This window comes from Aricia agestis, chromosome 7 (genome assembly GCF_905147365.1).
Source record: "Aricia agestis chromosome 7, ilAriAges1.1, whole genome shotgun sequence".
Classification (NCBI taxonomy): domain Eukaryota; kingdom Metazoa; phylum Arthropoda; class Insecta; order Lepidoptera; family Lycaenidae; genus Aricia; species Aricia agestis.
The window spans coordinates 3,429,011-3,447,787 of NC_056412.1; the positions used below are offsets into that span (position 1 = coordinate 3,429,011).

General features: G+C 35.0%; 3 protein-coding genes across 5 annotated transcripts in view; 2 read left to right on the top strand and 1 right to left on the bottom strand.

Moving 5' to 3' along the window:
- Nucleotides 1-2,252: 2,252 nt before the first annotated feature.
- On the top strand, nucleotides 2,253-5,970 carry LOC121728946. The gene is made up of 8 exons (XM_042117292.1): nucleotides 2,253-2,346; nucleotides 2,425-2,834; nucleotides 2,920-2,979; nucleotides 3,062-3,187; nucleotides 3,612-4,128; nucleotides 4,299-4,415; nucleotides 4,636-4,883; nucleotides 5,002-5,970. Exons 1-8 carry the CDS (start codon nucleotides 2,260-2,262, stop codon nucleotides 5,939-5,941), a joined length of 2,505 nt encoding a protein of 834 aa, XP_041973226.1. The 5' UTR covers nucleotides 2,253-2,259; the 3' UTR covers nucleotides 5,942-5,970.
- Nucleotides 5,971-7,943: 1,973 nt separating this feature from the next.
- LOC121728954 (nitric oxide synthase-interacting protein homolog) lies at nucleotides 7,944-9,799 on the bottom strand. Of its 3 annotated transcripts, XM_042117310.1 has the most exons (3): nucleotides 9,784-9,799; nucleotides 8,686-9,389; nucleotides 7,944-8,360 (listed from the first exon to the last, which is right to left on the bottom strand). In XM_042117310.1, the coding sequence occupies exons 2-3, from the start codon at nucleotides 9,366-9,368 to the stop codon at nucleotides 8,174-8,176; spliced, it is 870 nt and encodes a 289-aa protein (XP_041973244.1). In that variant the 5' UTR covers nucleotides 9,369-9,389; nucleotides 9,784-9,799; the 3' UTR covers nucleotides 7,944-8,173. The 3 variants fall into 3 exon arrangements, with proteins under 3 accessions (XP_041973244.1, XP_041973245.1, XP_041973243.1); XM_042117311.1 differs by lacking the exon at nucleotides 9,784-9,799 and having other exon boundaries at nucleotides 7,944-8,364; nucleotides 8,690-9,441; XM_042117309.1 differs by lacking the exon at nucleotides 9,784-9,799 and having other exon boundaries at nucleotides 8,686-9,438.
- A 2,753-nt stretch (nucleotides 9,800-12,552) lies between these two features.
- Nucleotides 12,553-18,777, top strand: part of LOC121728960 — a 45,685-nt gene continuing 39,460 nt past the window's right edge. The window contains exons 1-6 of the mRNA XM_042117319.1: nucleotides 12,553-13,055; nucleotides 14,623-14,855; nucleotides 15,839-16,027; nucleotides 16,723-16,886; nucleotides 17,397-17,496; nucleotides 17,800-17,975. Coding sequence (XP_041973253.1) covers nucleotides 12,896-13,055; nucleotides 14,623-14,855; nucleotides 15,839-16,027; nucleotides 16,723-16,886; nucleotides 17,397-17,496; nucleotides 17,800-17,975 — 1,022 coding nt within the window. The 5' untranslated portion in view covers nucleotides 12,553-12,895. The remainder of the gene's footprint in view (nucleotides 13,056-14,622; nucleotides 14,856-15,838; nucleotides 16,028-16,722; nucleotides 16,887-17,396; nucleotides 17,497-17,799; nucleotides 17,976-18,777) is intronic.

Sequence of the window (18,777 nt, forward strand, 5' to 3'; positions counted from 1 at the left end):
TTGACAGTTCATTGTTTACGTAAACATGGGGTTTATGTAAAATTATCAGCGTTGCCAGAATGTTACTTTTGTAACATTTTACGTTACTTTTGACCCTTGCATGTTACATTCATGTGACATGACTACAGATGTTACTTTTACGTTACTTTTGGTAATTGAAAAAAAAAAAGATGTTTGAAACCAAAAATGCGAAAACGAAACGCACTAAGTTTTATTGAGTTTTGTCGTTACAGCTGACAAGGCTTTAAATGAACGTGGTGAAAAAAGGAACTACCACTGCCATCATACAAAAACGCCATTTTTGACAGTTCTCCTTTATCAGCAGCGCACCGCTGACGTTCATATAATTAAAGCCTTATCGCACCTTAGTTTAAAGTTTTGTTTAATGACCGTCATGTAACATGTTGGTAGACTTGGAGCTAAACAAAATAAAATGCCTTCGTAAAAATAAAATATAATCGGCCAAGTGTGAGTCTGACTCGCTCATTAAGGGTTCCGTTCCGTAGAGCAAAAATAGGCCAAAAATTGTGTTGTTTTGTTTATAAGAGCTTATTTTATTATATTTTCATTTGAATATTTTTTTTATTTATTAATAAAGTATACACATATTTAATAAAGGATTTTGTGGAAATTTCAAGTGCCTACCTGTTACCATTATTGATATCCAGCACAAAATGCCAAAAAATCAAGTTTGTTGTCTGTGAAAATTTCATAAGTGTAGCTTTAGCGGTTCTTGCGATACAGCCTGGAGAAAGATCCAACCCCCCCCCCCCACATTTAAAATATTAAATAATACGAAATGTTACTTTTCCCCTCAAAATGTTACTTTTTGCATGACATTATGTAACTTTGGAACATACAGCACTGGCAACACTGAAAATTATTGCTTTATTACATAATCTTAACTACATAATACAAACTCAGGCTACTTAAAATTGCAATAAACAATAAAATTAACTAACAAAATTTATAAAACAAACGCTTAATTACCTGCTACTATGGTGATTGAGCGATCAGAATCGCGAAATATGGACGCGAGAATTTCAGTAATATTTTCGCATTTTACTATTTTTCTTCAATGAAAATCTTCAAATTTTCAGCACTTATTTATTTCACTTTAATTATTCATATTAATCACAGTAACATGTAGTTTTCACATTGTAAAACTAAATTTAAGCAAATTGAAAATCTTTGTTTTGTAAATTTTATGTCATAGAGTATTGATACAACAAAGGGACAAATGTCAAAAGAGTGTTGCTATTGCTTAAAAAAAAAGTTTCACCTCCTAGACATTCTTGATCCTAGATCTTCTCTATTCCGCTAGGTATATTAACTTTGTAGTTTGACCACACGAGTTCGAAAAGGCTATAAATGAATATGTCAATGGGCGCTGAGTGGGACTGGAGAGAGCCGTATATCAGTGTATAAGCGTCAAAAGCGTGTAATGTTATGTCCTATTTACTAGGACATAACAAAGGAATCGGTCTGCAGATTTCATGTAATAAAAGTGTTAATAAAGGTTTTTAGTGAATATTTAATGCTAGATATTGTTGAGTTTTGTGGTTCCGCTAAATAATAAACCTTAAGAATGGTCAAAGAATGCCTCAAACACTTGGATTTAACATTAGATTTGAACAATGTTTTTTGAGCTTTTCAATCGGTATTTTTGTAAGCTAAAAAGATAATTTATAAGTTTATCAATCCCTTATTCGTGCTATGTAAGGCATTAGTGTTAAAAATGTCACATCAATAATTAATAATTTGGCTATAAAAATTGCATAGCTTTTTACGTGTGTTTACGGATTCTCATCACTTGAACTATAGTTAATCGATATCATGAACTTTGTTTTTTGACTTTCTTTCCTGTATCATAACTACTTGTATGAAAATTAGCACAAAATGGCCACGCGATGACGGGCTAAGACTACATCTATACTATAATACTTTATTTATGCTGAGTGGTAAAGGAGAACTGTCAAAAATGACGTTTTTGTATGATAAAAGCCATTAGCCGTAGCCATAGTGCTTCGCGCTAAAAACGATACTATGAGTCATAGTATCGTTTTTAGCGCGAAGCACTACGCATATGCGGCCGCGGCATAACAGCTTTGTCGAACTGTACAAATGTTGCTCATAACTCATAAAAAAAATAGTTGTCTATGTTCACGTCACTGATTATTTTTGTGGCCTCTTTGTTTTTATAAATTATGATTTTCATCTACGAAATGAATAACTATTCTAAATAAAAAGTTGTTTTATATGAATATGGCGTCTGTTAATGGTATTTTTCTTGATTCTTGTCAATATACTCCGATATACTTTGTGGAAAATCCTAGCATCACCCAGGTAAACTAAGCTATAAATGGTTAAGTTCATTTCATAATAACATAATCCGTTTACTTCATGAAGGATTTAACTTTTCAGGCTAATTCGTATATCGTCACCCAAAATACTGAAGATGTACAGAAACCCGTGAGTGATAACCTTAAAAAGTTCTATGAAAATAGCGGCAAACTAGAAACTAACCTATGTACCGTAGAGTCGAACAAAAAACCGACTATTTTAAAGAAACCTGACAGTAATCAGGTCGGAAACAACTTGAAACTTGCAAGTTTTCTTTTGCCTAAGCCCGAGCCAAATGTTTGTGGTGCACAGATGATGGTACCAGCCAGCAATGTACTGCTGAAACCTGTATACATAGCTAACACTCCAAACATAGTCAATAACACTTCCAAACTCGACATAAAAAGTAAGATTGTTCAATTGAAGGAAATGACAAACATAACAAGAACACCAAATGGAAAAATTGTACCAAAGACAAAACCAAAAGAAAAGTAAGTCAGTGAAATAAAATATATCATTTCATAAGTTGCAATGTTATTAAATTGAATAATAAGCTGATAATGTTTTCATTTTTAGTGTATCAAAAGCCAAGCATACCTCAGTGCAGTTGTTAAAGTTGGGAGACTCGTATCACAGGTAATAACAGTTTAATTATATTTCTGTGGATGTGGACTTTTATTATGCCTATATAACAACAGGAATTTCTACCTATTTCCAGCCTGAATAGTTTAAGCGAAGAACAAATGAAGATTGTAAATCATGCTTTGAAGATGTTCAACAACCCAGAAGATGTGTCACAACAACCCAAATATGATCCAGTTACAAACACCAAATTTATTTACAAGTAAGGTTTAGAAAAATTTTGACACCTTATTATGCAACATTTTCTACATTTAAAAAGCTGTTGTTATTCATAATATGATACATTCCATCTGAAATACTAGATTTTATCTAGTTGCCACACAGATGACTTACTAGTACCATCGAGGAAATTGATTTCTAGGCAGTTGACAGACCAACGTCATTTGGTCGGATCATGTCAATTCAATGTTAATTGTGATCTATTGGCTGGGTTTGACGTAATCACTACCAATCTACATAGGTTTCTCATCTGCCTAGGAATCAACTTCTCTGATATAAATATCAAAATGATTATAATATTGACAAACTTACAGAAAGTTTTTATGAGCAATATTATATGTAATTATGTAAATGTAAATCATGTTATTTTTTTCGTTAGCTATAAAGTTTAAACCAATCATTTTCAGAGTAGTGTCATCAAAGGATGTGGCTGTTGTTGGAGACAATAATTTAATATTTACTCAAAATAAGCCAGAAAGTGTTGTAAATAAAAACATCCAGCTGCCCCAGAAAAGGCTAGAATCACACAGTAAAAATGGCTTCTTATTGACTAAAAAGATAAAAGAACCAGTGAAGCAAGGTAAATTGCTAACACAGAAGAAAATTGAACATGTAGGCAAAAATGTCCTACTTTTAGCTCAAAAAAAACAGGAACACATAAAAAATGGATTATTACATGCTCAAAAAGGTACCAACATAGCCAACAAGGCCAATGGTTTATTAAGACAGGAACGAGTGGAACTCAAGCCACAGAAAATTAATGTATGCACTCAGAAACCTGAAAATAGTGGAAAGGGTAAATCATTATTGAGTATGAAAGCATCGCACACAACACCAGACGCTAAGAAAATGGAAGTCAAAAGGAAAATAGTTAAAGAAGATACATTTTGTGAAGCAAATTCAGATGTACCTATATTTTTAGAGGTAAATAATATTTCTCATCATTATTCTTATATGCCTTAGTAGTCTGTGGTTAATGCTAAATTAACAGTAATATTATTATAATTTTATTTACAGCTTTAGAAATTTCCAAATACACAAGTCAATGCATATTTTTGGATTTATTTAATAGTTTTTGTATATTGTGATTTCAGAATGCAGTAACAAGGAGTGGTAGGAAAGTAAGAATTTCGAGGTATATATTACAAGATACCTTAGACAAACCAAAGAAAAAGGTGTCTTATGTCGCATCCTGCCCTCAATGTTTACTAGTGAGCATATATTTCTTTATTATTTTCTTAACTTTATATGGAAAATCAGAAAACGGAACATTTATTTGAAAAAACTGGTGTCAATTTTGTCATGTCTGTTGTATTGTGTAGGGTTCTATTTTCAGCACTTCTTTTTATCTTTTTTTCACTTACCACAAAAGATAATTTGGATGATTTAATCTCAGCTAGCATTTCTAACCAATATGATCTTTTGTTACAGAAATTCACCAGCACCTACAAATTACAAAGACATTATGAGTTTAATCCTACACATTCACCAGAAAGGGTCCACATAAATCTTTTTCAGTGTTTCCTGTCTATCGTAAAAGGGTCCAAGGCAAATGGTGCAAATGTATTTTTAGATCAATTAGAACAATTTATTAGCAAATTAAGATTGTGTATACCTTGTCTAGTTGAAGATGACGATGGTACAGACCAGAGCAGATTTATCAATGATGATATAAGCAGGTAAACTGTTTTATGTATGTTATTATTTATTCAACTAATATGTCCTGCTATTAAAATTTCATATCTTGTTTTAAATAAGAATGGTTTTGGAATGAACAAGATAATTTATATGTTTTAGATTATTGGGTATAAGCCCCGGTAAATATAAAATAAGAACAAATGGGCTAGATTGTGTGAAAGATGAGAATGGTCACTGTAAACACAGCCTCCAACAAAAAAACAATGAAGAATCTACTTGGAGTGATCCTTGTCAAGAGAAAACAAAAATTAACAATGAGGAAGTACTTGAAGATGTTAAGTTGCCAAGTAAAAGAAATGACATAAAAACTGAAGAAAATTCCAATGTGAAAAAAGTAAAGCTAAATCCAACAGATGAAGCATCAGCAATGATAACTGATGATCTTGTAGCTTTGTTGAGTGACAGTAAAAAGACTGATAGCTTAAAAGAATCAAATAGTATTGTAGATGATAAACACGAAACGAATATGCCTAAAATTTTAGAGCATCCTAAGCCTCATCACATTCAATTCCGCAGCACACATTTCGATATCCGTTCTTCACCAATCAAAACCTCTACGAGTAATTTTAGTAAATTCCAAATCAACACAGAGAACATGTCAAAATGCAAGGTTCACATATTACAACCTTTTAAAATCAATCAAATGTGCAATAATATAGATAATTCAAACAGCTTACCAAAACAATTGTTTAACGACAATGAATGTAAAGATTCACAAAGTACAAAACAAAATATTAATGAGGTAATACCAAATAGCTGGTCAAATGAAAATATTGATGAGGACTTGTCAAATAATATTTTAAGGAGAATATTAGAAGACAATGTTATTAAACAATCACTTATAAACATAGATGACGTCCCTGGCCCCAGCCAATTGTATGAAAACAATGAGATTATAAAACAAGACCAGATTTTGGGTGATCAAGACAATGCAATAGATGCATTGAACTTTTTAGAATCATTAGGCAACGAATGCATTTACTCAGAGACTGAAGTTAGAAATAATGTAATACATGACTTTCACTTAGATTTATTTTGATTTTGTCTTTTTTTATTGATTTAATTATAAATTAGTTGGATTATATTTATAAAAGTAAGATTAACTTTTATGATTTTTTTTACAATAAGAAATAATAGTGTTTAATTTTTAATCCTTATTAATAAGGGATAATAAGATCTATTCTGAATTAAAATTGTTTTATTTTATTATTGAGGTTCTTACGGATACTTAAATAATATTTACAGATACTTTAATCATATTATACCATACTATGTACCAGGGATGTTGCGGATCCCGATTTTTTCACATCCGCGGATGCGAATGCGGATTTTAAGAGGTTCACATCCGCGGATGCGGATATTGCGGATCCTACATAAATATAGTTTATAAAATGAAAAAGTACTATTTTCATTTTTATTAATTTATTACAAAATAATAATACAGGTTCCCTAGAACAAATTTTTTGATTAATGGGAAGGAAATTTTTCGTGAGTAGGTTCATTTTGAAACGCATTTTGAATAGAATAATCCATATTTTAGGACCATCAAATTGAAATATTAAATCATATTTATCTCTGTTAGCTACCACTTTCGCAGAGGAAATTGTTGTTAGTTTTATCAAAATGAAGCTGCTTACGAAAAGTTAACTTGATAGTAATAAAAATATTGTTCTAGGAAACCTGTACTATAGTAATACTTTTGTATTAAAGAGATAATAATTTGTTAATGAAAATTACATTAATTCCCCTGTATTAACCTCTACCACTTTTTTGTTAGTAAGTAGACGAAGTTATAAATAGGAGCATAAAGCATTATACTTAAATTATTAGATAGTAATAATGCTGCTATTTATTAAATATGAAGAACAAACAAACACGTAGTGATTAATTTACACAAGACAATTTATGCACCACAATAAACGCGTCGGATCCTGTCACCTTTTTCAGAGTTCCGTAATCAGCAAGAAATATTTTCGGTCTATCTGTCCGTCTGTCTGTCTGTTTCTCCGCGGTTTCACTCCGAGAATAGCCTACAAAGGCGAAATTTGGCATGAATGCACATACATAATATAAACGATGTCGACAAAATGGTATATAAAACCTTTAAAAAAAATTATGGGGCCTCCCTTACACATCAAGCGGGGATAATTATTTTTATTTCGCGTCCACTTCACCGTGTGTGGTGTCGTTGGATAGGGTTTTTTTTAAATATTACGAGTATTCCAAGATCGTTTTCCGATTTAGGGATCCATTTATGAAATATACAAAGTTTTAAAGTGGAAGAAATCGTTAGTGTCCAGTGTCTCCCCTTTTTACCAGCTATTATATAAATGATTATTATTAGCTAAAAGGTAGATTCGGAAAAATATGTGGAAAAATTCACGGGAATAGGAAATATGCTAAATTTAAAAAGAAAATTATCACGGCTAAGAAGACTTGATAAGTTATTGAGAAGTACAAAGGAATTTGTTGTTCAAATTCCTTTGAATGTAATTGTGATCATGTTGTTAGTAGTGTAAAACATATTATAATTGTACATTCATTGACGATACAAAACTCATCAAAAACTGGCGGTACTATGGAACCCTCTATTGTGCGTGGCCGATACGTACTTGGCCGGCTTTTTCGCTCCCATTGGTCATTTGTCACGCGCAAACGGCACGCGTTATTCACAGACCCCGCCGCTTTTTTTTCTTGTCGCAACTCGTATGACATTCGCATCCGCATAAATATCCGCATTGATTTGATGCGGATGCAGATGCGGATGTCCAAATCTATGCGGATGCTCCGCATTTGCGGATGCGGATATTCGCAACAATGCTATGTACTATCAGAGAAGTTGATTCCTATGCAAATCGGGGACCTAATACCCTTAAGTAAATACCAATAAGTAGTTTGGTTGCGTTACGTCAAAATCAGCTGACAGATCACAATTAACATTGAATTGACATATTCGACCAAATAACATTGGTCTGTCAATTGCATAGGAATCAACTTCCTCGATGGTACAATAATATATTATTTGTTTTATAATATTAACTTGGAAAATATTATATTATGATAAAGCTTGCTATGCTTCATCATGATCATACCCACTCAAGAAAGATGCCAAAACTTATGATTTTAAAATTTAAGTTATTGACATTATGAGGATTCTTAAGATTTTGGGTTTTGACATTGTTAAAGGTGATGCCATCATGCAATGCATTATGCATTTTACACAATCCATTTTAACAGAAATTTTCTATTAAAAAATTCTCTTATTGAAAACTTAAGCTTGTAAGACGGGTCTTTCATTCTTGCTCTCCAAGTTCTGATTTGTTAGTGCATATCCAGTACCACCTCTCTGTAAAGGTATGATGTCCTTTTCCTTTAATTTGTCTCCAGTCAAGGGATGAAGCCAATCCTTTTTGATTATCTTTTCTACACATTCCATTGTAACAACATGTCCTGTAGTTCTGAAATGTATAAAGATGTACAAATCAATTATTAATATAGATTTTGATAAACATGCTATGCAATTTTGACATCACATAACATATACCTATAATAGTTGTAATTTAGCATAAGTCCTTTTAACTTCTTTTTTATTTTCTGTTTTGTATATGTTGTGTGCTGAAAAAATAAACGTATTCTATTCTATTCAATACTTATATCTTGGAATACTTAAAATCATTATTGATATTAACCCATCAATCCCCAGGCGGCACCTGGCTGCCGCATAAAAATTGAAAATCTATTGTGTCTCCTATTCCCACAATCAAGGTATTACATATATTTTACCTGATAACAGCACATGGGACAGCATTGTTTAATATATCATGTGTCACTGGACACATGTACCTGTTCTCTTTAGCTATTAAGGATTTCTTTTCGTCTGGGTCATCTGGCAGCATAGTCCACTTGACTTCAATAAGGTCCTTTACTTTCAATGGCTTCCCACTTATGGGACAGTACACTGTTGAGTCTGGCTTCTGTATTTTTGATACTTTGGCGTCTGGCAGCTCAGAAGGAATCCAAAAGCTTGGCAGTTTCTTGTCTTTCCCATTTGCCAAGTTTGAAATTGAGCTGGTCGACGCCGTCGTATCAGACTTGCTATTGGAAATATTCTTTTCCCTGTTCATAAACTTTATTAAATTTGCTTCTTGTTCTGCGGCTGCGAGCTCCTTTTTCTCTTCCTCTTCTTTTTTGAGCTGTTTTTCGTATTGTTTTAGTTTGCGAGTGTACTCGTTCTTCTTAGTTATGACATATTCTAGAATAGATTCCTTGTCGAATAAGTACCCTTCTTTCGTCACCACAGGGTTTCTACACGGTTGCAAAGTTAAACTGCAACAATCAAAACTTTTAACTGAATCTTTCCCGACTCTTTCACTTTGTGTTCCATAGCCAGATGCTGCAGCATCCTTTCTCTTTTCGTGATAAGTATATACAGCCCCGGCTGTACAATTTCTTGCGTGGCGTGTCATACTCTATACAGTGCTAAAAATAATTCTTGCACTATTGTTATGGATTTAATAAGATAAAAGAAAATCAAATTAATGGTGAACAACTTTCTGATTATGCCGGCTCTTGATATAGGCGAACGCGTTGGCCAACGCGTCTGCAGACGCGTTGGCCCAATGTGTAGAACGGGCGTTCGCGCGTTGGCAGTAGGTATTTAGACGTTGGCCGACGCATCTGCGAGCTTGCCGCGCGGGTCGGAAATGTCGGCAAAAGATCAAAGGACATTTGTCGCAAGCTTCGCGCTCCATCCACACATAGGCCGCGCGATCAGTTTGCCCGGAGTTATAATTATGATAATTATTATAATATGTAATAATTTTTGTATGTAATAATTTAATAAATAATAAGTAGGTAATAAAATAATTACTTATATTATTTTAATATTATAAAATATTATGTAAAAGTGAGTTTATTTCTTTGTTTGTTACGTTTTTTCGCCTTTTATTTATTTATTTCCAGAATACTCTTTAAAAACTTTTTCTTGTCCACATTTACAAAGTAATTATAAGCTGTGAATAAATAAACAGCTGCAGCTGTTAGCGACTAAACATCCATTTTGAATCCGTCCGCACATTGGCGCGATCCAAAGCATACTGAACGACCTTCCTATGTGTGGATTACTCACAAACGCCGTTGCAAGCGCACTGCCAACGCGTCTGCAGACGCGTTGGCCAACGCGTTCGCCTATATCAAGAGCCGGCATTACAGACAGCTGTCAAAGTCAAACCCGAGTTTTTTCTTTCTAAAGCGCTTATTCCACTTATCCTAGCTAGGAAGTCCTATCTAGCTAGGATCGTAAAAAATTTAGTCAAGTGGAATAACATTTAGAAAGCTAGGATCCTAGCTCTAGGATCCTAACCTAGCTAGGATCCTAATTCCTAGCTTTCTAAATGTAATTTATTCCACTTGACTATCTACATTTTTTAGGATCCTAGCTAGGATGTCCTAGCTAGGATAAGTGGAATAAGCGCTCTATATGGTACTTCGGCTATTTAACCATGGCCAGCATAGACTTACGGTGGTATGAATAAAAAAATCTTAGTGAACGTTTTAACAGCTTTCTAACTAAAATGTTCACTAAAGTTAAAAACCGTCTTATAACACTCCATATGAATAAACGCTTGCTAAGCCTTCGCTAAGTAAAATACCTTTATATGACGTTTTATAAGAATTTTTTTTGGTAATGTTGGCAGTGTGTCAATTTATTGTATTCCACAGATTAAAAATTGTATTCAATGTGTCAAAAAGAAAGAATAAAGAACAAATAAATGTACTTTATGGATTTTATAAATCATCTAAGAGCAAAGTAGACTTTGACATTGGCAACTCACTAAGGCCGCCATAATAAAAGAAGAAGAAGAATAATGAAAAGAAGGAGAAGATAACTAAAAATACTATTTTATTCTGTTTTACTTTTGAGGCCTACAATTAGTGCATTTGACACAATGTACAGACGGACCGCATTTCAACTGCAATCCAACCGCAAATTGCAGTTCAAGTGCAGTTTGAATGCAGTTGACACGACTTTTTTTTTTTATGAAATAAGGGGGCAAAAGAGCAAACGGGTCACCTGATGGAAAGCAACTTCCGTCGCCCATGAACAGTCGCAGCATCAGAAGAGCTGCAAGTGCGTTGCCGGCCTTTTAAGAGGGAATAGGGTAATAGGGGAGGGTAGGTAAGGGAATAGGGTAGGGGTTAGGGGATTGGGCCTCCGGTAAACTCACTCACTCGGCGTAACACAGAGCAAGCGCTGTTTCACGCCGGTTTTCTGTGAGAACGTGGTATTTATCCGGTCGAGCCGGCCCATTCGTGCCGAAGCATGGTTCTCCCACGTATAAACGACTGCAATAGAACTGCAAACCAAACGCGCAGTTGGATTGCAGTTCATTTGCAGTTGGCGTGCAGTCGTGTGAACTGCATACCGACTGCATCCAAACTGCACTGCTGGAGAGCGGACCGTGCGGGCGGGTAGGATGGTGCAGTTTAGATGCAGTCAGTATGCAGTTCACACGACTGCACGCCAAATGCAAGTCTGCAACTGAACTGCAATCCGACTGCGCGTTTGGTTTGCAGTTCTATTGTAAGGTCTACACAGATGGACCGCATTTCAACTGCAATCCAACCACAAATTGCAGTTCAAGTGCAGTTTGAATGCAGTTGACACGACTGCAATAGAACTGCAAACTAAACGCGCAGTCGGATTGCAGTTCAGTTGCAGTTGGCGTGCAGTCGTGTAAACTGTATGGTTTACAGTTCTATTGCAGTCGAATTGCAATCGTGTCAACTGCATTCAAACTGCACTTGAACTGCAATTTGCGGTTGGATTGCAGTTGAAACGCGATCCGTCTGTGTAGACCCGTAATCGTGTCAACTGGATTTAAACTGCACTTGAACTGCAATTTGCGGTTGGATTGCAGTTGAAATGCGGTCCGTCTGTAGAGACCCTTACTGATTCTTGAAATTGCAATAATGTCAGAAATCGCGATAATACTCGATATTGCGTCCATTTTCAGTCTCTTAAAATGGTCTTAAAGTAGGTCCGAGGCTTCACTAAAGTTTGCGAACTCCTATTTGACGTTTCGCGCCTAAACAACTGTTAGCAAACGTTTATTCATATCGATTATGCTTAAAATGTTCTTAAAATAGGTTTAAAACAGGCGCGCTATTTTTTGACAGCTGTCACCTTAAAAAGGTGTTAGAGCACTGTTAGAGAACCTTTATTCATATTAAATTTTACAACAGGCTTAAAAAGCTGTTGTAAACCTTCGCTAAGTTTTTATTCATACGACCGTTAATATATACTGTCGTATTATAGGTTTAGTGTCCTACCAACTGTCCTACCAATAAATTACACAAATTAATCATTATTCATTAAAAACCCAGCACAATTTTAGGAAAATAATACAAAAACACAACATGACTCTTTCACATTCCCGGCAACTTTTCATAGTCAAAATTAGCTCAAGACTGATGTTTTTGATCAATAATCTATCATTTACCACGGGGCCAAACTGATGTGGTGTGAAGCGTCCATTATAGTGATCCATAGATATTATATGTCGTCACCGCTCACACTGACAAATGACAATTGACATTCACAGCTGACAGCTGACATTCCATTCTTTCTCGTTTGTCAATCAATTTGTAAACATATTTTCCATGTCGAAATAAAATCATTTTTGATATAAAAGTAAAACCAACTTTAATTTACTTTGTGAGTCTCAGCGCTGTGGACGTGTGTTTTAGTTATTGCTACTGGAAGTGGTAAACACAAGACGGGATCGTAATTCGTATCGAGCAGATAAAAAACAACTGTGAATTCTGATTTATTTTGCGCGATAATAAATTATTACGAAAGTGTTAAGTTTTCATGGTTTTAGTGACGACTGACGTATGCAAGACCGAAGACGTATGTGTACAGTGTAACATATCAGCTGCTCGGTGAAGTGATTGTTGCGTGTGTTTTAAATTCATTAATTTATTTCACATAATGAATTTGTCGTTCGCTGGTTGTGGTTTTCTTGGTATATATCACGTAGGTGTTGCAGTATGTTTAAAGAAGTATGCTCCACATTTGCTGATTGGCAAAATATCGGGGGCCTCTTTTGGGGCCCTATCTGCATGTTGTCTTCTTTGTGATCTACCCATAGGTAAGTGATCAGACGATTATGTACACTTTATCTATCTCTATTATTTCCTTATTCCTTTTCTTTATTGTTCATTTAACTGTCTATATAATTGTAATTTAATAATATAAGCTGGCTACAAATTTGTTATTATTTACAAAATTGTTAAGGGGTTATAAGGCCAGACTAATCCCCATTGTTCTCAGAATTTATGCATGGATTTTTTGTCTTTATTCCACTGATGTCATCTGAGCTTTGAATGCTTATAAATTCATAGGTATTTTTAAATGAAACTCAATAATTTTAAATGAAAAAAAGTGTAAGTATATTTGTACATATTAATGCTTCAACTCCCAAGTGGTCAAATTCGACGAAAACTCTATTAAATACAGTTCCAGGAATCCACATTTGATGGATTAATAAGATAAAAGATAAACAGTATAATTTTTTTTAATAATAAGCACCAAAAACGCTACATTACTACATAATATATTATATTATTTTAACACAATAATTTTATATTTATTGAGGAATGTTCATAGGTATTATAAGAAAAAAAAAAAAATACTGACTAACATAATATTTTGTTAATCAGTATTTATTTTTATTGTCTTAGATATAAATCAGTATCACTTGATAATTTGATAACATAATATTAACAAACCCTTTGTTTAATCATAATGATTTATGCATTATAATTTTTAACCTATTTCAAAGTTAACTTGGTAATTTTTTCTAAATAGATTATATAATTAATTATTTTTTAAATATTTGTACAGTAAGTATAAGTATAATCTTTACTGTAGTTGGAATTCTCAAGCTCTGATAAAATGTCCCAAGTCAGTTTAAGGTTAAAATTGTAAATAAATATCTAATCTTCATTGTAAACTATAAATTGACAGTTTCTAGGGTTACATAATTTAATGGAGAAATACTTCTAAAAATTAATTCCTTAGCAAATTGTTCATTCAATCTCAATACAAATTGCTGTATTTATCTTATATGTTGTAAAAGTCAGTCTGTTCAGACCAAATTATACATTAGCTATCAATAATTGAGTCTATACATAAATACCTCAATCGCGGGAAAACCAGACACAATGCTACTCAATTGTTATCGCGGTCGCCGGTGACTACTTGGGGCTTGAGGAGTTAAAAAAGTTTGTGTACTATCAGAGAAGTTGATTGATAGGCAGATGGAAGACCTCAAAAATTGGTCATGTTTTGTCAAACCCAGCTAACAGATCACAAATTACTGTTGTTTGTCAACAGCCGCTATTCCCATCCTGCGGCCCGCATGATGTTTAACAATTTTGAAATTCACACCCGTAACGTAACGCCAAAAGAACGTAAAGTCTACGTGATAGTCGTTTCACTTTTTTCACTTTTAAATCGTTAATTTTGAAGAATGTTATTTTTTAACCCTTAAAATTTTTTTGTTGCGGCCCGCGACACCAAGACCAAAACATGTTTGTGGCCCGTATGAAAAAAAGGTTGGGGACCACTGGTCAACAGTTAGTCTGTCAACTGCATATGAATCAATTTCTTTGATGGTACATTAGATTTGTTAGTAAACATTGGATTATTTTTAGGTGAACTCACAACAGATGTCCTACGGGTCGTAGGCGAGGCGAGGGCAGGCTCCTTAGGGCCTTTCAGCCCTTCCTTTAGTATACAGAATGTCCTTTTGGAGGGCATGGATAGGTACTTACCAAAGGATGCCCATAAGATAGTCAGTGGCAAGCTCCACATATCTCTTACCAGGGTATACGATGGCAAAAATGTTATAGTCTCCGAATTCCCTACGAGAGAAGATCTCTTACAGGTACACAATTATTTTGCAATCTTTGTTTAAAATAAGTACTTAAAGCCAACCTTATAAGATATTACTTCTATAAGACACGAGCTTTTGCCCGCGGCTTCGCTCGCGTTAAGAAGTATTATTATATAAAAATTTTCATCCCCTATTTGAACCCCTTGGGGTTGGAATTTATCAAATCCTTTCTTAGCGGATGCCTACGCGCTACGTCATAACATCTACCTGCATGCCAAATTTCAGCTCAATCCGTCCAGTGGTTTGGGCTGTGCGTTGATAGATCACTATGTCAATCAGTCAGTCAGTCACCTTTGAGTTTTATATATATAGATTATGCTTTACACGTGGGAGAGCCATGCTTCGGCACGAATGGGCCGACTCGACCGGAGAAATACCACGTTCTCACAGACACAGACACAAAACCGGCGTAAAACAGCGCTTGCGCTATGTTTCGCCGAGTGAGTGAGTTTACCGGAGGCCCAATCCCCTACCCTATTCACTTCCCTACCCTCCCCTATTACCCTATTCCCTCTTAAAAGGCCGGCAACGCACCTGCAGCTCTTCCTGATGCTGCGTGTGTCCATGGGCGATGGAAGTCGCTTTCCATCAGGTGACCCGTTTGCTAGTTTGCCCCCTTATTTCATAAAAAAAAAACCTAATTGTGACCTACATCCTCAAATGTCATTGAACCAAAAGATTATTTAAATTTATTTATTTTATTTAGTTTTTTTTCTTTTGTAGAACTTGTGAACTTCTTTATGAATTATTCAATAGTTCCTGTGATTCATATGCTAATAAAATTATATTTTGCTTAATTAAATTTACTCATACTCATATCACTCATAGATTATTAACAAAATAACAACAGATGAGATGGAAAAGGCATAGCAAGTTAGAATAGAATAGAATAGAATAATTTTTAATTATTCTATTCTATAGTTTTTCTATAATAACTTCCCAACATGTAGAAATACAATCAGCAATTTTTGTAGGCTCTCCTGGCGTCATGTTTTGTGCCAGTTTTCTCGGGTATGCTTCCTCCGAGATTCCACGGGGTGAGATACATGGACGGCGGCTTCAGTGACAATCTGCCCGTGCTGGACGAAAACACTATCACAGTCAGTCCATTCTGTGGAGAAAGTGACATTTGCCCGCGAGATTTAAGCTCACAGCTGTTTCATGTAAGTCACAAGATTAAAAAAAGAAACTTATAATATTACCCTATATCAGCCTGTTTCAAGTTTCAACCTGTGTGTCGCGATTCGCGATTAAGGTTAACTTAACTTTTAAGGTTACGTCACTGCATAGATAAAGTACTGAGTTATTTAATAACGTAAAAAAGTAATAACAATCGAATATCATTGTAACTCGAATGTAAGATGATACCACCTCTTATAGAAAGAAGTCTGGGCAAGCGTCACCGCGATGTAGGAGACGCACGGCGCCATCTATTACGAATTTTTGGAACTAACTTAATTTGAACAAATTTACGCATTTTCACCCCCTTACAACAACCCTTTTTTCCAGTAAAAAAGTAGCCTATGTCCTTTCTCGGGCTTTAGACTATCTGTATACAAAATTTCATTACAATCGGTTCGGTAGTTTTGGCGTGAAAGCGAGACAGACAGACAGAGATATAATATTAGTATAGATGATAGGTGATATATAGGTGGGGAACGCGACATAAATTCTTTAAACCAGGGGGTCGCATCATGAAAATGTTGAAAAACACTGCCCTATACTATTAAAGTTACTCTGTGGTTTTCCTACTCACTGTTACACTTACATAGGCAACTTAGGTCATGAACAGCCTGGGCCTCATATTGGCTTATTTAACCACAAAGCTTTTCTTGTGTCTAATTTAAATTATTTACAGGTAAACGTTGCGAACACGAGCATAGAATTGTCTAGACAGAACATGAGTCGGTTCGCCCGGATACTGTTCCCGCCAAAACCGGAGGTGCTCAGCAATATGTGTAAACAAGGCTTCGACGACGCCCTTCGTTTTCTACATAGAAACAACATGATCACTTGTACGAGGTACGTGATTATCTTCTGTTTATTATTATGTGCTTTATTAAAAAAATAACACGATTTTTCAATTATTGTCCATGACCGTACATGCTTATTTCATTTTTGTAGTAAACGGACGATAAGAATTATTCACAATTCCTGCTTTCCTTGGGGTTGTCACAAATTTACAATATGTATTTAAAACAACTTAGTGTGTTTTTTTTCTGTCTGTAGTCGTAGCAGTAGACGTCAAAGCCCGGCCGCACATTATCCGAATTTCTGATCACAAAAATTCGGACGCCCCGCCAGCTGCTCATACATTTTGATACGTCAGAATTCTGATAGTGTGCGGGATCTACAACAAAATGACACTTAGGGCCTGTTTCACCACTTTCTGATAAAGTTTCCAATAGGCTATTAACAACCTTTTTGACAGATTCTCCATACTTAATCTGTCAAGTTAATTGGTCGATAGCCTATTTGTCACTTATCAGGAAGTGGTGAAACTATTAGTTTGACACATTCGTTATTCCCCAGATGTTTAGCGGTACAGACAACGTACCAGCTACAGGATGTGCTTGACGACAGCAAGTTCGAATACGACCCCGACTGCGAGGAGTGCAAGACACATAGACAAGTGAGTCACAGTATATCAAAACGACCGACGAACGACAAAAAGGTTTCCCGATATCGCATCGTTAACAATAAAAGTCCCTGCTCATAATAAGAATAATATGCGTTGTAGCCATGTTAAATTTGCCAGTCAATTAAGCGCCTAGACCAAGCGTGAAACGCTAATTCAAGTAGATAAACAAAATACAAATCCACTTGGATAGCTGTAACGCCACCCTCAGACCTCAGTCATGATATATTATGCCTCCTAAGTTGCCAGTTAAAATCCTTTAAAAACCGTATCTTTAATCTCAAACATTCATTTTAGGACGCACTTGTTGATGACCTGCCTGACACTGTAATGACGATATTCGAGAACGCGATCCACTCAGCCAACAACGGCCTAGTCAACTGGGTGATGCGACAGCGCGGCATGCGATATATATCTCTACTAGCGCTGCCGTACAGGGTGCCTGCTGACGTCATGTACGCCACCTTCACCAAGTGAGTAGTTCATTAACTCGTCAGTTCATTAAATTACTAAGGCCGGTATAAATAGTCAGTACTTAAGATGTGGCCCGGTCTCAAGACGCGGTTCGGCTCTGTGATTGGTCCAAATTTTGACAGCCAACCAATCGCAGAGCCTGAACCGTGTCTTGAGACCGAGATGCATCTTAAATACTTACTGACTATTTTTTTATTTTTTTTATTTACCATTTAAAACAATACACATTACATTTTTTTTAAATAAGTAATATATCATCGAGAAACCACGAAGGTTTATTTAGATGATACTTATTACAAGTTAGCACCAAATAATTTATAAGTAATTTAAGTAACAGTAATTAAGAAGTAATGTACAATATAACAATGCAATGGTACTTGCATAAGAAATTGGCAGTAACTTATAGTTTGTTAACAGAGTGTAGATACAATTTGTAGTTAATTATACCGTATAAATAATAGTTAATTATATTATATATGTATTTATACCGGCCTAAGAAAACTAGGTGATAAGATAGCATGGCATTCGTTAATCGTTACCATAAGCCCTAGCGTACAGCGTGCTTGCTGACGTCATGTTCGTCACATTCACCAAGCGAGTAGTTCATTCATTCGTCAGTTCATTAAACGGCTAAGTCAACTAGGTGATGAGATTATTATTTATTATTTATATTCCATTTATTTAATTCCCAAGGCCAACTTGAACAAGTGATAAAAGTATTTTCATGAAATTTAGTATAGGTATAGGGGGTTTCGGGGGCGATAAATCGATCTAGCTAGGAATCATTTCTAGAAAATGTCA

Coding starts and splice junctions, on each gene's coding strand:
- LOC121728946 (XM_042117292.1), top strand. CDS start 2,260: ATGAATATGGCGTCTGTTAATGGTATTTTTCTTGATTCTTGTCAATAT. Junction 4,129..4,298: donor ATGTACCTATATTTTTAGAG/GTAAATAATATT, acceptor TTGTGATTTCAG/AATGCAGTAACAAGGAGTGG. Junction 4,884..5,001: donor ATCAATGATGATATAAGCAG/GTAAACTGTTTT, acceptor TATATGTTTTAG/ATTATTGGGTATAAGCCCCG.
- LOC121728954 (XM_042117310.1), bottom strand. CDS start 9,368: ATGACACGCCACGCAAGAAATTGTACAGCCGGGGCTGTATATACTTAT. Junction 8,361..8,685: donor GTCCCATGTGCTGTTATCAG/GTAAAATATATG, acceptor TATACATTTCAG/AACTACAGGACATGTTGTTA.